Raw genomic sequence first — 18003 nt, 5'->3', positions numbered from 1 at the left:
ACAATTTCTAGACACCATAAAGGACTGCTTCTTGGAGCAGATTGTCTGGGAACCCACAAGGGGAGAGGCAATTCTTGATTTAGTCCGAAATGGCGTACATCATCACAAGAGGTGTATATAGCTGAACTACTTGGTAAAGTGACCATGATGTAATCAAATTTACCATCTTAGTAAGGGGAAATGCCAAAGAAACCATCACAGTAGCATTTCACTTCAAAAGGGGAAACTATACAAAATGAGGAAGCTAGTTAAGTGGAAATTAAAAGGAATAGTCACAAGAGTAAAATGCCTGCAAGCTGCATGGAGATTATTTTAAAAAGTCCATAATAGAGGTTCAAGCTAAATGTGTACCCTATCAAGCTGTCCTCCATTGGCTCAAGAGCATGGGTATCAACTCAAGCCAGACTGTTAGGAAACAGAGCACAAACCTCAAATTGGCTGGGAGTTCTATCATTCAATTTCACTAGCCAATTATTAAATGTAAACTCCTCAGGCACTGTAACATCTTTAACATGGAGTCACAGACAGTCCCCTGGGGTACTCCAATCTGTCTTGCCACCCAGGTAATCTTGCCTTTGTCCAGCAAAAGATCACAGCAATATTCAGGTTACTCCTAGTTGCGGAGAACCAGTCACTTACCCCAGGTCAGTTGCACCTTAGATCTTACATTGTAGATAATGCTTGTAGCCAATCATATTATATATATATATATATATATATATATATATATATATATATATATATATATATATATATATATATATATATATATATATATATATATATATATATAAAAACACAACTATCTAAAGATTTATTCTACAGGAAAAGGAAACAAGGTAGCTATTGACAAAGTTAATACAGGTGGACATATATACACAAATGAGTTCCAATCTAAGTTTCAAAACAGTAACAGAAGCTTCTATGACTAAAACCCAATGTGGATAGCATATGTTGGTAGGAGAGCTTTTCCCGCCAACATAGCTACTACCACTAGCAGGAGCTAAAGTAATTAAGCCAATGGGAGAGCTCTCTCACATCAGCTTAGAGTGGCTACACAGAGAGTTTATAGCAGTGGAGCTGCACCGCTAAGTTCTCTCATATAGACATAGCCTTCTAATACAAACCATTAAATATTACCTTACAACAGCAACAAAGAGTTATGTGGCACCTTATAGACTAACAGATGTATTGGAGCATAAGCTTTCGTGTGTGAATACCCACTTTGTCAGACGCATGCAATGGAAATTTCCAGAGGCAGGTATATTATGCAGGCAGTCCCTACTAAACGGATAAATGGACACAACTCAGATATTAGGAATGGCAATATACAAAAACCTGTAGAACACTTCAACCTTCCTGGTCACACAAAAGCAGATGTAAAGGTAGCCATCCTAGAGCAAAAAAAAGCTTCAGGACCAGACTTCAAAGAGAAACTGCTGAGCTTCAGTTCATTTGCAAATTTGACACCATCAGCTCAGGATTAAACAAAGACTGCGAATGGCTAGCCAACTACAAAAGCAGTTTCTTCTCCCTTGGTGTTCACAACTCAACTGCTAGAAGAGGGCCTCATCCTCCCTGATTGAGCTAACATCGTTATCTCTAGATTGATTTCCAGAGGCAGGTATAAATACGCAGGCCAGAATCAGAGTGCTATAAAATGTAAGTAGACATACCCTAACAGAAGTTGATCCAACAAAAGATATTACCTCAGCCACCTTGTCTCTCTAATATCCCAGGACTGACATGGCTGCAACTAAACTGCATACATAAATAATTATGAGTTAATCAATAGTTAACTACTAATATAAATGGCAATAAAATGCAATCACATTTTAGTGTAATTTAAAAAAATAATCTTGCATTGATGATTTTGAAAACTTTTTAGCCTTTGAATAAGAAACCAGTTTCAATCTCAGAGAATAGTTTGCTCCCTATCAGCTTTTATAGCATAGTCATAGCACTTCACAATTAACAGGGTTCTGCTTAGAAGTGGTTTATAATCAGTCCAAAGTTATATGCACAGAAGGGGTGGGGGGAAAGAAAAAGAAAATGTGCTTTTCAGATATATTTTTCTCACTCTGGAAAACATTTTGCCTTTGGTTAAAAACTGTCTGCAGGATATAAAATAATCAATGGCAAAGTACAGGTCAATCAAGTGCTCATGCTTACATTCGCAAGAGTAAGGCGACACAAATTAAAATTGAGGAAATGATTTTCCAAAATTAAATACAGACAGCTGTGGACCATTTTTACACAGTTGTTACTTGCTCTGTCTGTAGACAAACTTCTATTCCCTGCGAGCTTTACCCAAGTAAGGACTTCAGGATTTGGCACTCTACAATTAACTTGTGGAATTCACTGAGGCAAAATAGCTTAAAAAGATTCAGAGAGGATTAAACACTGAAGAGCAACAAAAGTATCTGCAGTCACTTTGTAGTAGCTTGAATAAAAGTTACAAGACTAGCAAATCCTCCAGCTTCAAGTCACAAAATAATCTCCACTTCTTTTTTGCCCACAATATTGCATGTATGGTGGGGAGCAGGGGGTTGTAGAGAGGGGATGAGTGGGAGATGGTCTTCCTCTGAAACATCAGAGACAGGCTACTATCAGAGGTGGGTCTTTCACACTTATTTAGGCAAGGAAACTCCTGTGACACTATGCTATCTTTGCTACATCCTTTAATGTCAGACATGCTGCTAATCAGATTGCAAATGTGCATAAACCATCCCACTGGTTTGTGTAAGTTTTGTGCTCCAGCCTGAATCAATACTGCTGTTCCGTTTTCCGTGTGGTATTTCAGCCCGGCAAGCAGCAGGTCACTGTTAGCTTCCACGTCAGTCAGCGTGTGAAGGCAGAGGCGAAGGGCCGTAGGGCATATTAAAAAGCTACTTTTCTGTCGTGACTGGGAGAGCAGTTGCTGCTGCTGTTCACAAACTTCATCTACGATGCCCTTGCAAAACAGGTCCTCCAAGACACGGCGGCGTACCAGCCTTTTAGTGATCATCATGCTCCTGATAGTGACAATTGTTGCTGTGCTGGGCACTGTGCTGCTGGCAAATGAAACAAAAGAGACTAGCACGCAGCTGCTACAGTGGAAAGGCAGAGGGACCACTAAAAATCTGCAAGAAGTCATCCTCGGGAGGTGTTATAACTACATCACAACAGTGAACCCTGAGCTGAGGTGAGTAATAATTACGGTCATGCATAATATGGTGTAATGTCAAAGACAGGCAAAGAGCTAACTACTAACTCAACTGATGCATCTGATGAAGAGAGTTCTAGCCCACGAAAGCTTATGCCCAAATAAATTGGTTAGTTTCTAAGGTGCCACAAGGACTCCTTGCTGTTTCAGTTGAAACGATATCCCATGTTATCAGCTGAACAAGGAAAAACAGAGGAATTCGAACTTATTACAAGTATTTTGGAGCAAAACATATAAAGTCAGATTTAAAATTGGCCACACCCTGTTGAATATTTTTGGGAGAGGATTGAGGGTGGGCAAAACAGCAAAGCAAATGAGAGAGTGAAACAACAGTAATTTGGGGCCAAATTCTGCCCGCACATATAAATGTGCAACTCCTTCAAAAATCTCATAGAACTAAACTCTGGGCCAGAGTCTCGTAAGTTTTAATGTGTGGATGTGACAGCAGTGAAGTTTAACTGCAATCTGTGAAGAACTATCAGCATATAACATTTAACCCATATAACCAAATATGTGAGTGAATGAGAAAGAATGCAAGAGGCTTGGAAGTCATTTTTAAGAAAGATTTTTACTCAGTTGCTTTTTTCCTTCTGGGAATGAGAAGAACATTGAGAAATTCCTTAAAAATACGCAAAACAGATATTGTGGTAATGTGGGTCAGAGGATTTGCCTAAGTTCACTGTAAGCATATAGGGCTTGTGTAAAAAGATTGATTGCAACTGGTCATATGATTAGTGCTGGGGATACGCTGCAAAATATTCCATACACATGTATTTACTGAACTCCATCAGTGTGCTTGGTGCTGTACGTTATACAGAGGATGAAACAATTCCTACCCTAAGGAGCTCAGGATTTGAATGAAGGGAAAGGTTACTTAAAGCGTGTTGGGGAGAGAGGGCATTTCAAGTGTAAAGGTTTGCACTGAAGATATAGAAGTGGCATTTAGAGAAGCAGCTGGGAAGAGCTCTTGCAGCAGAAGGGGGGAACATGAAAGGGAGGATAGGAAAGCGGAGAGTGTAGGCCAGGACAGAGCTGTGCAGAGTCTTGAAAGTGAGGGAGGTCTCAACTTCTCTTCCTCCTTGCAGAGAGGTTGAAAATCCAGGGATTCCTTGTTGGAGAGGGAGTCTGGCAAGGGAAGCATCATCCTGTCTTTTCCCAGGCCCTGCAAAATACCACCCCACCCCCTCCCCCCCCGGAATTCAACATGGATTGGGCACTGTATTGTGCAAGGGAGCGCGGGCTGATACAGGACAGCCACTCTACACAGTACAATTCCACCCCTACACCCACAGAGTCAATATTTTCCTGCTGAAGTGCTGTCATGTTTAACTTATGTGCCTGCCCCCACTCCATAATGGCACTGACATAATTTAAACCTAGCAAAATATTAACTGGTTTCCTGCTAGATTGCAGCAATCAACAAATCTTGCCTTCTGCTTTCCAGTACTGAGACTATTGTATACACAATCTAAAATCTGCAGTATTTGAAGGGAAACTGTCATTATAAAAAGCCTTGACCCCAATCTTGTGATAATTTAAACATAAGCTTAATTTTAAGCATGTGAGTAGTATCACTGAAGTCAATGGAACTATTCAAATGTGTAAAATTAAGCCAATACACCATAAGTGTTTGCAGGATCAGGACATCCTAGTAAAAAGAAAAGAAAAATTTCCTTGCCAGTATTACTAAAAATGCCTTCAATTATGACACCAAAATAACTTTTAAAGCTGAACAGTCTTTTCAATAGGTATATTATTTACTTACTTGTTAATAAGGGCACTGAAAGTGTACAGTCAGGGCATGTCTGCACTGGCAGAGTTACAGCGCCACTCAGAGAGCACTATTGTGTGTTAACGCTGTGAGGCCGTGTCTACGCTGGCAAGTTTCTGTGCAGTAAAGCGGCTTTCTGCACTGTAACTCCCGACGTGTACACACTTGCAAGACACTTAGTGTGCAGAAACTGCACAGTTGCAGCGCTGTAAAAAACCCACTCCAACGAGAGGTGTAGAGCTTTCTGTGCTGGGGCTACAGTACCGTGGTGTCAGTGTAGACACCCTGGTCGATTGCAGCACTGTGATTGGGCTCCGGGAGGTGCCCCACAATGCTTGTTCTCACCTCTCTGGTCATCAGTTTGAACTCTATTGCCCGGCCCTCAGGTGACCAACCATCATGCCCACCCCATAAATTCCTTTGGAATTTTGAAAGTCCCCTTCCTGTTTGCTTGGTAATGCATGCAATGGTCTCAGCGCATCTTCCCAGGTGGCCATGCCTGCGATCCCCTGCTTGGAGCAATGTCGAGCTGCTGGACCTCATCGGCATTTGGGGATAGGAGGCTATGCAGTCCCAGCTGCACTCCAGAAGTAGGAATTATGATACCTATGGACAGATTTCACGGTGCATGATAGAAAGGCGCCATAACCGGGACACATTGCAGTGTAGGGTGAAAGTGAAGGAGCTGCAGAATGCCTACCACAAGGTGAGGGAGGCAAACTGCTGCTCTGGTGCTGCACCCATGAGCTGCCGGTTCTACAAAAGGCTGGACGCTATACTCGGCGGCAACCCCACCTCCACTGCAAAGACCACTGTGGATACTTCAGTGGCTGTAGTGCCAGTCGAAAGTGGACTGAACCAGGAGGAAATCTTGGACTAGGATATGGAGGGGGACCCAGAGACATAGGATGACTCGGAGGTCAGAGATGCATGCAGCCAGGAGGAGGCTAGCCAGTCACAGCTGTCGGATGTTGGTGAAGCGCGAACAGGAGAGAAGGCCCCTGGTAAGTGGATATGATTTGGGGAATTGCTGAAGTGATTTGTTGCAGGCAGGAGGGTTGCAGAAAGCAGGTTTGTCTCCCACTGCATGCCTAATCTGAGCAGTGGAACAGGCTGTTGATTGACTCCCTCACTTCACAGGAATCTCCCTCAGATCTCCAGGAAACTCTAGTGGAGATGCGGCAGTAGATTGCCCAGTATGTTCTTCAGCAGAGCTGCTTTGTTTATTGCCTCACTAACGGTAACTTTCCTGCGCCATCACGGAGAGGTAGAGGGACCGTTGCTGCACACAGGCGAGCTGCATAGGGGCCAGAGCCAGGGTGGAAGCCGCAGTCTTGGAGAAGATCCTCCTTGATTCCCTGCTCATCTTCAGCAGCGAGGTATCTTCCATAATGATCCCATCCTGTGGAAAGTGTGGGTACAGGAATGATTTTCAGGCCCGCCCTACAGTGCTGGCTCTCCTCAAGAGCCACGTGCCCAGTGTGCAGCAGGATCTGGTCCAGTAAGAGTGATTTACCCTGCCCCTATGGATAGTCATCATTTTAGGGTCTTGTGGCTCATGTGTATACCCACAGCAATAAGGCGTAGGCGAGGTCTCCCAGGATCACAATTGGCATTTTGACTTCCCCTACTGTGATCTTCAGGTCTGGGAACAAAGTCCCTGCTTGCAGTTTCCTGAACAGGCCAGTGTTTGAAAAGATGCGTGCATCATGCACCTTTCCAGAACAGCCTGTGTTAATGTCTGTGAAACGCCCACAGTGATCCACAAGTGCCTGGAGAACCATTGAGAAATGGCCCTTGTGATTAATGTACTCAGTGGCTAGGTGGTCTGGTGCCAGAACTGGAACGTGTGTGCCATCTATCGCCTCTCCGCAGTTAGGAAAGCCCATTTGCGCAAAGCCATCCACAATGTCATGCACTTTGCCCAGAGTCACGGTCTTTCGGAGCTGTCAACACGAGTCCAACGGTTGACTTTCCCACTCCGAACTGGTTAGCGACCGATTGATAGCAGTCTGGAGTTGCCAGCTTCCACAGTGCAATAGCCATGAGCTTCTCCAACGGCAGGGCAGTTCTCAGTCTATAAGGTGCCACAGGACTCTTCGCTACTTTTACAGTCCCATAAATGTGGCTTTCCTCATCCAAAAGTTCTGCAACCAAAGCTCATCAACCCAGATGTGCATGACGATGTGATCTCACCATTCAGTGCTTGTTTCCCAAGCCCAAAAGCAGCATTCCACTGTGAATGCCACAAGCAATCTTGTGTTGTAGCTACTACACATGGTGAGATCAATGTTGCACTCTTCTTGCCTTTGTAGTTTAAGGAATGTAGCCTATAGGACTAACCATATATCTATTTCTCATAGTTTAAGTATTTGATTTATTGTAATAGGTTTATAGATTTATATTAAAGTAAGTTTGGCTGTAATGCAAGAGACCTATGGATATGGCCTGTACATTAAGCTAAGGCGAAGTTAGCATATCTATATTAAGACCTTTTACTCAGAAAGCAAAGTTGACGTATATCCTGTTACCTAAACAGATAAGTACCCACATCTATGTCTATGACCTTTTATCTAGAACAAAAGACAATGGAGAATGGTGTAGGGAGTTTTTCAGTGTTGTACCCACAGACTTAACAAGTACACCACAAGAGACTGATGTGCGTACATACCTGTCAAAATATGCACATACATACTAGCCTACGGCGTAAGCATACCCTAACATTTTGTGGGTGAGGAATGAAATTTGGGCCTAGGATGAAGGATTTCTGGCACTTTGCCCTATAAAAGAGGTAACCCACCTCGAGAGAGTACTCCAAGTTAGTCAAGTAAATCCTAATTTAGTTTTGATAGCTCTTAGCATTAGATTTCTTCTAAGCACTGCATCCCTCACTCAAGAATTGAGAAACCTGAACTGCAAGGCTGGTCCTGTGTCTCTTACCACCAGGTTATCAAGGAAGGGTGTGAGTATACTAACCAAAGCTTTGTTGCATATAATACTATATTAGTATATGTATATTTTGAATAGCAGTAATGTAATTTTAACTTTGTAACTCTGGGTATTTTACCATTTACTTACTATTATTGATTTTAATAAGCAGTCTTTAAGGCTATATCTGTCTCATTGTGAGCTTCCAGTCATACCCCCCCAAGGGTCCTTTATAAATTCTGTGAAGCCTGATTTTGGACAAGAACTTTTATCTTCTGATCAAACAGATTGGTGAGCCTAAGACCCACACTAATTAATATAAATAATTAAATTAATAAATTTAATTCCCATATTATCCAAATTAATATAATCAGTACACCCTAAATCAGGCTACAGGAATAACTCCACTGCCACTCATGACGTGTTAGTCAGAGTGAGCAGCATACTGGTCAACAGTTCGGGATCCATTCCTGCAGGGCAGAGCATGCAATACACAAATGGTTGAAAGATGGGGCCAAATGTGGACGAAAGCACTGGGATGCAAAGCAATGCATCATGGGGCACTGGGACAGGACCCCAGATGCCCCACCACCCCCTCCACCTTCCCACAAGTCTTAGTTGCAAAAAAGAAAGGTGCTCTGTGGGATAGCTGCCTAGAGTGCACTGCTCCGAATACCACTAAAAGTGCCACAAGTGTGAACATACTATAAACAAACAAAAGTGAAACTTCAGCTGCAATAGCAAGTTTCTAGTCACTTACAGGTTCTCGAGTACTAGACCAGGTGTGAGCAAACTTTTTGGCCCCAGGGCCATATCTGGGAATAGAAATTGTATGGCGTGCCATGAATGCTCACAAAATTGGGGTTGGGATGTGGGAGGGAGTGAGGGCTCTTTTTGGGGGTGCCGGCTCCAGGGTGGGGCCAGAAATGGAGAGTTCATGGTGCAAGAGGGGGCTCTGGTCTGGGGCAGGGGAATGAGATGTGTGTGAGGGCTCTGGGGTGGGGCTGGGGATGAGGAGTTTGGAATATAGGAGGGTGCTCTGGACTGGGATCAAGGGGATTGGAGGGGGATCAGGGCTGGGGCAGAGGTCATGGGGAGAGGGTCAGGGGTACAGGCTCCAGGTGGCACTTCAAGTGACTTCCAGAAGCAGTGGCATGTCCCTTCTCCGGCTCCTACTCAGAGGCATGGCCAGGCAGCTCTGCACGCTGCACCAGCTGCAGGCACCACCCCTGCAGCTCCCACTGGCTGCAGTTCCCAGCCAATGGGAGCTGTGGGGGTGGTGCTTGGGGCAGGGACAGTGTGCAAAGCGGAGTCCCCTGGCTGCCCCTATGCATAGGAGCCAGAGGAGGGCCATGCCGTGGTTTCGGGAGCTGCGTGGAGCGGCCTTGACCTGGCTCCTCAGCTGGAGTGGGGCAAGCCCCAGACCCTGCTCTCTTTCGGGAGCTCGAGGGCTGGATTAAAATGGCTGGTAGACCAAATCCAGCCTATGGGCCTAGGTTGCCCACCCCTGCACTACACCAAGGCTGTAACACTTAGCGAGGAATTGTTTGTTTAAATTAAAAAAAGACAAAACAAAAAAACAATGAAAACATGTTAAGTCATGCTGACTGGTCCTAGGTTTTCAAAAAGATTTTTTAAAACAAAACCTAAAGCAGGGGTTGGCAACCTACCTTTGGCACGCAAGCCGATTTTTGCCTGGCACGCGGCTGCCAGCTGGGGTTTCGGCCGGCTGAGTGAAGTGGGGCTGGCGACCGGGACGCAGACTGGCGGCAGGCGCGCCCCCTGGCTCCCCCCTCACCATGCTCGTTCTGTGGCTCCTGGGAGTGTGAGCTGCCGGGGCACGGGACCTGCTGTGGAGGGGCGGCGGCAGCTCACGCTCCCAGGAGCTGCAGAGCCTGAGCGCGGTGAGCTGGGAGGAGCGGGGTGCATGAGGCCCACCGCCAGCATACCTCCACTGCAGAAGTCCTTCCCGGGAGGAGAACCGGGCCGCAGCCCAGGCAAGTACACCCCCTGGCTGCCCCCTCACCGCACTCAGGTTCTGTAGCTCCCGGAAGTGTGAGCCGCCACCACCGCTGCCCCTGCCCCTCCCACATCTCCCTCCCTTCCGCTACCTCAGCACTCAGTGTGGAGTTTTGCCTCCACGTGGAGCCAGCGTCTCACCAGCATGGGACTGGTAAAGAGAGAGTCCAGGGGGGCAGTCAGGGAGTAGGGGAAGGGCTGGGAGTTCTGGGGGTCCTGTCAGGGGGTGGAGAGTGGTTGGATGGGGGGTGGGAGTCCCCGGAGGACTGTCTGGGAGCAGGGGTGTTCATAAGGGTTGGGGCAGTCAGGGGACAGGTAGGGGGTAGGGTCCTAGGGGGGCAGTTAGGGTGGGAGGGTCTCAGAAGGGGGCAGTCAGAGGACAAGGAGCAGGGAGGCTTAGGTAGGGGGTGAGGTTCTGGGAGCAGTTAGGGACAAGAGGGGGCAGTCAGGGGACAAGGAGCGGGGGGCGGTTGGGGGTTCTGACCGGAGCAATCGGGGTGGGAAGTGGGAGGGAGTGGATGGGGTATAGGGCAGGTCTCTCTCCTCTTTTTTGATTGTTGAAATATGGTAACCCTAGGTGAGGGGGGAGCCAGGGGCGCATGGGGGCTGGTGCCCACATACATCCACTGCAGCCTACAGGTGCCGCCGGTGGAGGGGGAGCCAGGCCACAGCCTGGGCAGGAGGAGTGGGAGGGCGCAGCTGCTCCCCACTAGCAGTGCCACCGCCGCCTTTGCAGGGCTGCTGCCCCCCTGCACCACACCGGCTCCTCCATGGCTGGGGCTCGCTGCTGCCACAAACAGGATGCTCTGGCTCTCTGGCGCCTCCAGAAGGTGGCTCCTCCCTGCTGAGCAGCTGCAGTGGCCCAAGCCGGGCAAAGCTAGTGAGTGGACTCGGGGCAGGAGCCACCTGGGTGGGCTTGCAGGGGGGTTGTGCACCCTCCAGGGGAGTTCCAGGGGCAGGGATGGGGGAACCTGGTCTGGGGAGCAGCCCCTGGGCATGGCTGGCCCCTGGGGTCTATAAAGGCTTGTTGGGGATTTGCCCCTCAATGAACCAATGGGCAAGGTGGAAGTTTCGCCTAGGTGGCAAAATATCCTTGCACCGGCCCTGCCCTGGGGGGTGCATGCACCCAAGATTAGGAACCACTGCACTAAACTGATATAATCTGCATTTTAATTTAATTTTAAATGAAGCTTCTTAAACATTTTAAAAATCTTGTTTACTCTACATACAACAATAGTTTAGACGTGTGTATATAGATATAGAGAGACCTCTAAAACGTTAAAATGTATTATCGGCATGCAAAACCTTAAATTAGAGTGAATAAATGAAGACTCGGCACACCACTTCTGAAAGGTTGCCGACCCCTGACCTAAAGTATTGTTTGAATTTGGACCTGATAATAGCTATTTAAGGAGAACAAACTTATTTATTCTTAACATAAAAAAGTACATTTTCTACTAAAACAAGAAAGAAAAACCCTTAAACAATTAACATTTTAAAACATGGTGAACAGGAAATTTCCATTTGAAATACTGACATTATTGGAGGGAAGGGGGAAGGTGGGAATATATTAACTTGCCTACATCTGTAATGTTCATGCAGAGGATGGCTAAGAGTATTAGCTATATGTTCTTAGCTCTGATCTTGGATTTCTCTTTCCTGATCCTACTTGACATTAATGATCAATGTACACTTGTATCAAAAATTACACTATTCTGTTTGAGCACCCTGATCACAAAGCCAGTGCCTCATGGACACACTGTAGAATCATACTTCAACAAACATTGTTCTTTCATGTCTAATGAAGGTTTTACAGCTCTCTCTCTATTATGGAGGACCCAAAAGATGTCGAGGAGCTTTTCCAGCAATCTTATTAACACCTTCAATCATGGACATAATTCTCTGCAACAACACCAAGCTCTACATCAGGGGTAGGCAATCTATGGCACGTGTGCTGAAGGTGGCATGCAAGCTGATTTTCAGTGGCACTCACACTGCCCGGGTCCTGGCCACCAGTCCAGGGGGCTCTGCATTTTAATTTAATTTTAAATGAAGCTTCTTAAACATTTTTAAAACCTTATTTACTTTACATACAACAATAGTTTAGTTATATATTATAGACTTATAGAAAGAAACCTTCTAAAAACGTTAAAATGTATTACTGGCACGCGAACCTTTAAATTAGAGTGAATAAATGCCGGGGTCAGCACAGCACTTCTGAAAGGTTGCCGACCTCTGCTCTACATATTTGTTTCCACCCACACCAATCCTTCTGCTTATCTTGACTTTCAGTTCCTGGCTAAGCCACAACTTCCTACTCTTGAATGATTTCAAGATTGAAGTCCTCACACTGTATGAAAATACTTGTTCTCAGTGTCTGAATTTGCTACAAAGATCAGGAATTTTGGAGTCAAAACGTCTTCACCAACATCCCTTTGTCCTCCTACATCTGCTTTGTTTAAGAACATAAGAACAGCCATACTGGGTCAGACCAAAGGTCCATCTAGCCCAGTATCCCGTTTTCTGACAGTGGCCAACACCTGGTGCCCCAGAGAGAATGACAGAACTGGTAATCACATCAAGTGATCCATCCCCTGACACTCATCCCCAGTTTCTGGCAAACAGAGGCTAGGGACACCATCCTCCATGCACCTATCCTCCACGAACTTATTTAGTTCTTTTTTGAACTCATATTTTGGCCTTCCCAGCATCCTCTGGCAAGGGGTTCCACAGGTTGACTGTGCATTTTGTAAAAAATATACTTCCTTTTGTTTGTTTCAAACCTGCTGCCTACTATTTTCATTTGCTGACCCCTAGTTCTTGTGTTACAAGAAAGAGTAAATAACACTTCCTTATTTACTTTCTCCACACCAGTCATGATTTTACAGACCTCTACCATATCCTCCCTTAGCTGTCTCTTTTCCAAGATGAGAAGTCCCAGTCTTATTAATTTCTCCTCATACAGAAGCTGTTCCATACCCCTAATATTTTTTGTTGCCCTTTTCTGAACCTTTTCCAATTCCAATACATCTTTTTTGATATGTAGCAACCACATCTGCATGCAGTATTCAAGATGTGGGTGTACCATGGATTTATATAGAGGCAATAGGATATTTTCTATCTTATTATCTATCCCTTTCCTAACGATTCCCAACATTCCATTCGCTTTTTTGACTGACGCTGCACATTGAGCAGATGTTTTCAGAGAACTATCCATAATGACTCTACAATCTCTTTCTTGAGTGGTAACGGCTACTTTAAACCCCATCATTTTATATGTATAGTTGGGATTATGTATTCTAACATGTACTACTTTGCATTTATCAACATTGAATTTCATCTGCCATTTTGTCACCCAGTTTTGTGAGATCCTTTTGTAGCTCTTCGCAGTCTGCTTGGGACTTAACTATCTTGAGTAGTTTTGTATCATCTGGAAATTTTGCCACCTCACTGTTTACCCCTTTTTCCAGATCATTTATGACCTTCACCAGACCTGGAGTATTGCCAGATTGTTTGCTGACTCTTTCTATGATTAATCATCTCTTCAGCCATTTTCTTAAGTATTGCATATCCCTCTGTTGTCTTTCAGCAAAGCAAAACCCCCGAAGTGCCACAATACCATCATCACTTACTCCTGAAATAAATCCAAAATGCATACAATGTTATATATCTATTAATGTTAATTTGGCCACAGTGCCAGTCCTGTTTAACTGACAGTGTACATTCAGTTCAGGGCAGGAGCTCCTTCCTTTTTAACAATAATAATACACATTGTTTATCTAGTGCTTTTCATCCATAGATTTCAAGGTGCTTTACAGAGATCAGTATTATCATCCCAGTTTTACAGATGGAGAAACAGAGGCACAAGGCAAGATGTGACTTGTCCACAGACACCCAGCAAAGCAGTGGCAGAGCCGGGAATTGAACCCAGGTTTCTAAAGTCCCAATCTAGTCCCTGTCCTTATTAAGATGGGCTTCCCTATTCAAGTCAGTAGGAGTTTTGTCACTGAATTCAAAAGAAGCAGGACTGATCAGACATGCAGTAATGTAGTAAGCTAAATATGAAAAAAACAAGATTAGCAAACACCACCTATGCACAATGTGGCTGAGTTACTCATCATTGTTACAGCTTTAATTTCTATACTTCATGACTTTTTCCCCTTCATCTATGCCACCTAATGTTGCCCTTTTTAAATTTTCCCCACCCCAACAAGCCTAGAAAACTTCTGTCTTACAGAAGAACATTTCAGAAAAGTGCTGAACAATTGCAAAATAGAGGTTACAATCCATAACACTTGGCAACCTTTTATCTAGAACAGCTGCTATGGACAAAGATAGTAACACTTGTAGCACAAAATAAGTCCCTGTGAAGATAATTTCAATATACAGTATTTTGAATAGGTCAATGGAGCAACTCCAAATTTATACCAGCAAAGGATCCAGCTCTTTAAATATCTGAGTACTGAGACTCTACTTAAGGTCTCTACTGAGATCTTATTTGAGTGTGTTGATGCACTCTGGCCTTGAATTTGCTCCGCTCAAGGAATTCCTACTCTGTTGATATTAGCGAGACAAGCGGGGGAGGGAGGCAATATTTTTTATTGCACCTCTGACGTTACAGTCCATATGCTTTGCAAAAATATGTTTATAAGTGTGAATATGATGTAACTGGAATATGTTTTATGCAAAAGGTCTCTTGTAAGGGATCATTACAAAGCTTATGATCTACTGAGTGTGTTCATCCCATTTGTTTGCATATATTTTTTCTATGTTATGAGTTAGAAGAATAAGATATAAACTTGTATTATTGTTGTAAACATATTAAGTGGAAGCTACTAAGGGTGCTTCAGAATCAATCACATGTGAATGGCTCTGTTTACTTGCAAACCTTCCCGGGTATGTGCAAGCCAGCCCTGGAAAAATAGAGACTAGGGGTCTCAGGACATGTGACCATATTGCACGATACTGGAATCCATCTTAAATCTGGTACTTTTCCATTTAGAAGGAGGGGTGGAGACCCAGAGAAAAAGGATTTCTGCCTTGTGCCAAAGCTATAAAAGGGGGCGGAACAGAACAAAGTGGGGGTCAGTCATGAGAAATCCCCAAGTTACCACCTGAGCTGGATCTAACAAGGACTATACCAGGGGAAAGGATTTGGTCCAGCCTAGGAAGGAATCTAGTCTGAAAGAAGCTTATTGGAATATCTCTGAGGGTGAGATTTACCTGTAATTAGCTTCTTAATGTATTAGGCTTAGACTTGCGTGTTTTGTTTTATTTTGCTTGGTAACTTACTTTGTTCTGTCTGTTATTACTTGAAACCACTTAAATCCTACTTTTTATAATAAACAAAAGTGATTTTATTAAGTAAATCCAAAGTAAGTGATACCTGGGGGAGCAAACAGCTGTGCATCTCTTTCTCTATCAGTGTTATAGAGGGTGGACAATCAATGAGTTTACCCTATATAAGCTTTATACAGAGTAAAATGGATTTATTTGGCATTTGGATCCCATTGGGAGCTGAGTGGCTGGGTGCTGGAAACAGGAGTACTTGCTGAGCTGTTCTCAGTTAAGTCTGCAGCTTTGGGGGCATAGTTCAGACCCTGAGTCTGTGTTGCAGCAGGCTAGCATGTCTGGCTCAACAAGATAGGGTTCTGGAGTCCCAAATTGGCAAAGAAAACAGGTTTAGAGGTAGTTTCAGCACATCAGGTGACAGTCCCAAGGGAGTCTCTGTGACTGAACCTGTCACGGCACCGACTTTTTTGGTGAGAGAGACAAGCTTTCAAGCCACACAGAGCTCCTCTTCAGGTCCTGAAGAAGCTTGTCTCGCACCAACAAAAGTTGGTCCAAGAAAAGATTTTACTTCACCCACCTTGTCTTTCTAATATTCTGGGACTGACATGGCTACAACTATGCTGCATACTGTGCTGACAGACATATCTATCCATCTAGATTTTTGTCACGCACATCATTATAGTTATCTGAGCAGAGGTCTTACCTAGCATTCATCCCTTTTTAAGAGGTATGCAAGTGCTATATTTTAATTATTGCAAACTTAACTTGGAACAGAATAGAAACATTCTCTTTTCTGCTGTGCCACTAGCTAGGTTAATAAATTTTTTCAAGGCTGTTGTCCTGCATTACCAATGGAATCTTAAATGTTTGTGATGTGAAAGTGGCTTTGATGGATATTCCACAGTTCAGAACTTCTCTGCTTTAAGAGTAGATGAAATACTATTTTTAATTTAGTTTTGCATAGGTTTGTTTATATTTCCTCTGATCACCAGCTTTATAGTGTTTCCAACCCAGTTCCAAGCAAATGGGAAATATAGTGACAAAGTATTTTGAATAATTTTAAAGACCAAACAAATCCATAAAAAAACCAAGTTTGTTTGCAGGTAAGACCTTATCCAAATTCCACTGAAGTCAATTGGAGTCTTTGGGGACATCATTAAAAAAGAATCTAAAATATATGTATTACATTTAAAAGAAGAGAATCATGGGCCAAATCGTGCAATGCAGTCTTCAGGAGTTTGGAGCAACGACTACAGGATCTGGCTCTGTTAATAAATACGTGAGCTAAGAGAATTTTACAATCCAAAAGTAAGAGAATCTATGTTCCTTTCAGTTATTGCTGTAGAAGTATGCAATGCAGTAATTTAAGTGTCACAATGATGACTGATGATCATTTGGATACACTGAAATTGGCTGCAGTCAGACAGGATTTGGAACAAGATGGTTCATTGGTCTATACCAAGGATGGATGTTCTTACTCCTGTGTACAGTTGTTGGGTCGCATATTCTGTTTGATTGTACTGTATTCCTTATCATTAGAGGTAGGCAAACTATAAACCATGAGCAGATTTGATAAATTTATCCCCCTTTCCTATTTGCAAATATGGGCCTGGATCCAGATCCCCAAAAAGTCAATGGAAAGACTTCACTGTAGTTTGGATAGGGCCAAATCTAGCCCTCACTTTTTGGCACCCATTCCTTAGCTGTGTAATGGGGTATAATAATATCTATTCACTCACCACAAGGTGGTATGGTGGAAGTTAATTAATAATTGGTAAAGTGCCTTGAGATTCTCTGACGACACATTACAGAAATTCAAAATATTCTTTTTTTGAGTTTGATTTGCCCTACATATATTGCACAGCTCAAGTATTCAACCATATATTTGTATAAATCAGTCCTACAGCCCAAAATCAACCCAGGTACCAGAGAGATGATCACTCAGGTGTGTGAGAATCTGCCACAAATGCATTGGATGTCTCAGCTGCCATTTGTTTGAACAAATGCTGCCCAACATAACTTTCCACTGCAGCGTTACACAGATATTTACCACTGCTGTTTCTCTCCCAATCATTCTGCTGTACTTCATAGCAGTGGGGGATTTTTGTTTTGTGTTTTCCACTCCTCCCTTACTAGTTTAAGTTTGGCTGGTTTTTGTCTGCTAAGGAGAATCATGACTGTCGACTGAGGCCTCGTCTACACTACCAACTTTTGTCGACAAAAGCGATGTTGACACTCAAAAATCAGCATAATAAAAATCGGAATGTCATGTTCACACTCACTCCCTCTGTTGGCAGAGTGCTTCCGCAGTTGTGGCACTATTGTCGACAATGTGAGCAATGCAATGGGGGTACCTGTCCCACAGTCCAGCTCGATACTTTCTGTTGCTAGGTGTTGTGGGAAGGCAGAGCAGATCACGACGCATCTTGGGACTGGACTCAATGTCCCGTGATGCATTGCTTTATGTCCCAGCATTCCATAGGCTTCCGTCTTTCTTTTGCGGCATTTTTCCAATGACTTTCTTTGCTGTGCACCCTGGCATCTTTGTGAGAAGGGATGGATCCCGCACTGCTCTCCTGTGCTCTTACAACTGTCGTGAAAACATCACGGATGGCAGTGCAGTTAATTGCGAAGTTCCTAACTGAAGAAGAGTCCCAGTTCCCTGACATGCTGCGTGATATGGATAGGAGCAGCTTTAAATTGCTTTTGGCATTCACAGAACAGCTGCATAGGATAGATGGTCACTTTTGTGCTTGGGAAACAAGCACTGACTGGATCATATCATCAT

The 18003-nt window shown here is 44.0% G+C and overlaps 1 protein-coding gene across 3 annotated transcripts in view; it reads left to right on the top strand.

Moving 5' to 3' along the window:
• Positions 1–2802: 2802 nt before the first annotated feature.
• The window catches only part of CD38 (CD38 molecule), a 44953-nt gene continuing 29752 nt past the window's right edge, over positions 2803–18003 (top strand). Inside the window, exons 1-2 of one of the 3 annotated variants that reach the window (XM_050947944.1) lie at positions 2803–3184; positions 13771–13854. In XM_050947944.1, coding sequence (XP_050803901.1) covers positions 2949–3184; positions 13771–13854 — 320 coding nt within the window. In that variant the 5' untranslated portion in view covers positions 2803–2948. The remainder of the gene's footprint in view (positions 3185–13770; positions 13855–18003) is intronic. The other 2 variants (XM_050947941.1, XM_050947942.1) reach the window with 2 other exon arrangements.

Source organism: Gopherus flavomarginatus, chromosome 3, assembly GCF_025201925.1.
Source record: "Gopherus flavomarginatus isolate rGopFla2 chromosome 3, rGopFla2.mat.asm, whole genome shotgun sequence".
NCBI classification, from domain to species: domain Eukaryota; kingdom Metazoa; phylum Chordata; order Testudines; family Testudinidae; genus Gopherus; species Gopherus flavomarginatus.
Note: the sequence above shows the minus strand (reverse complement) of the source record. Positions and strands in the feature narration are given on the sequence as shown.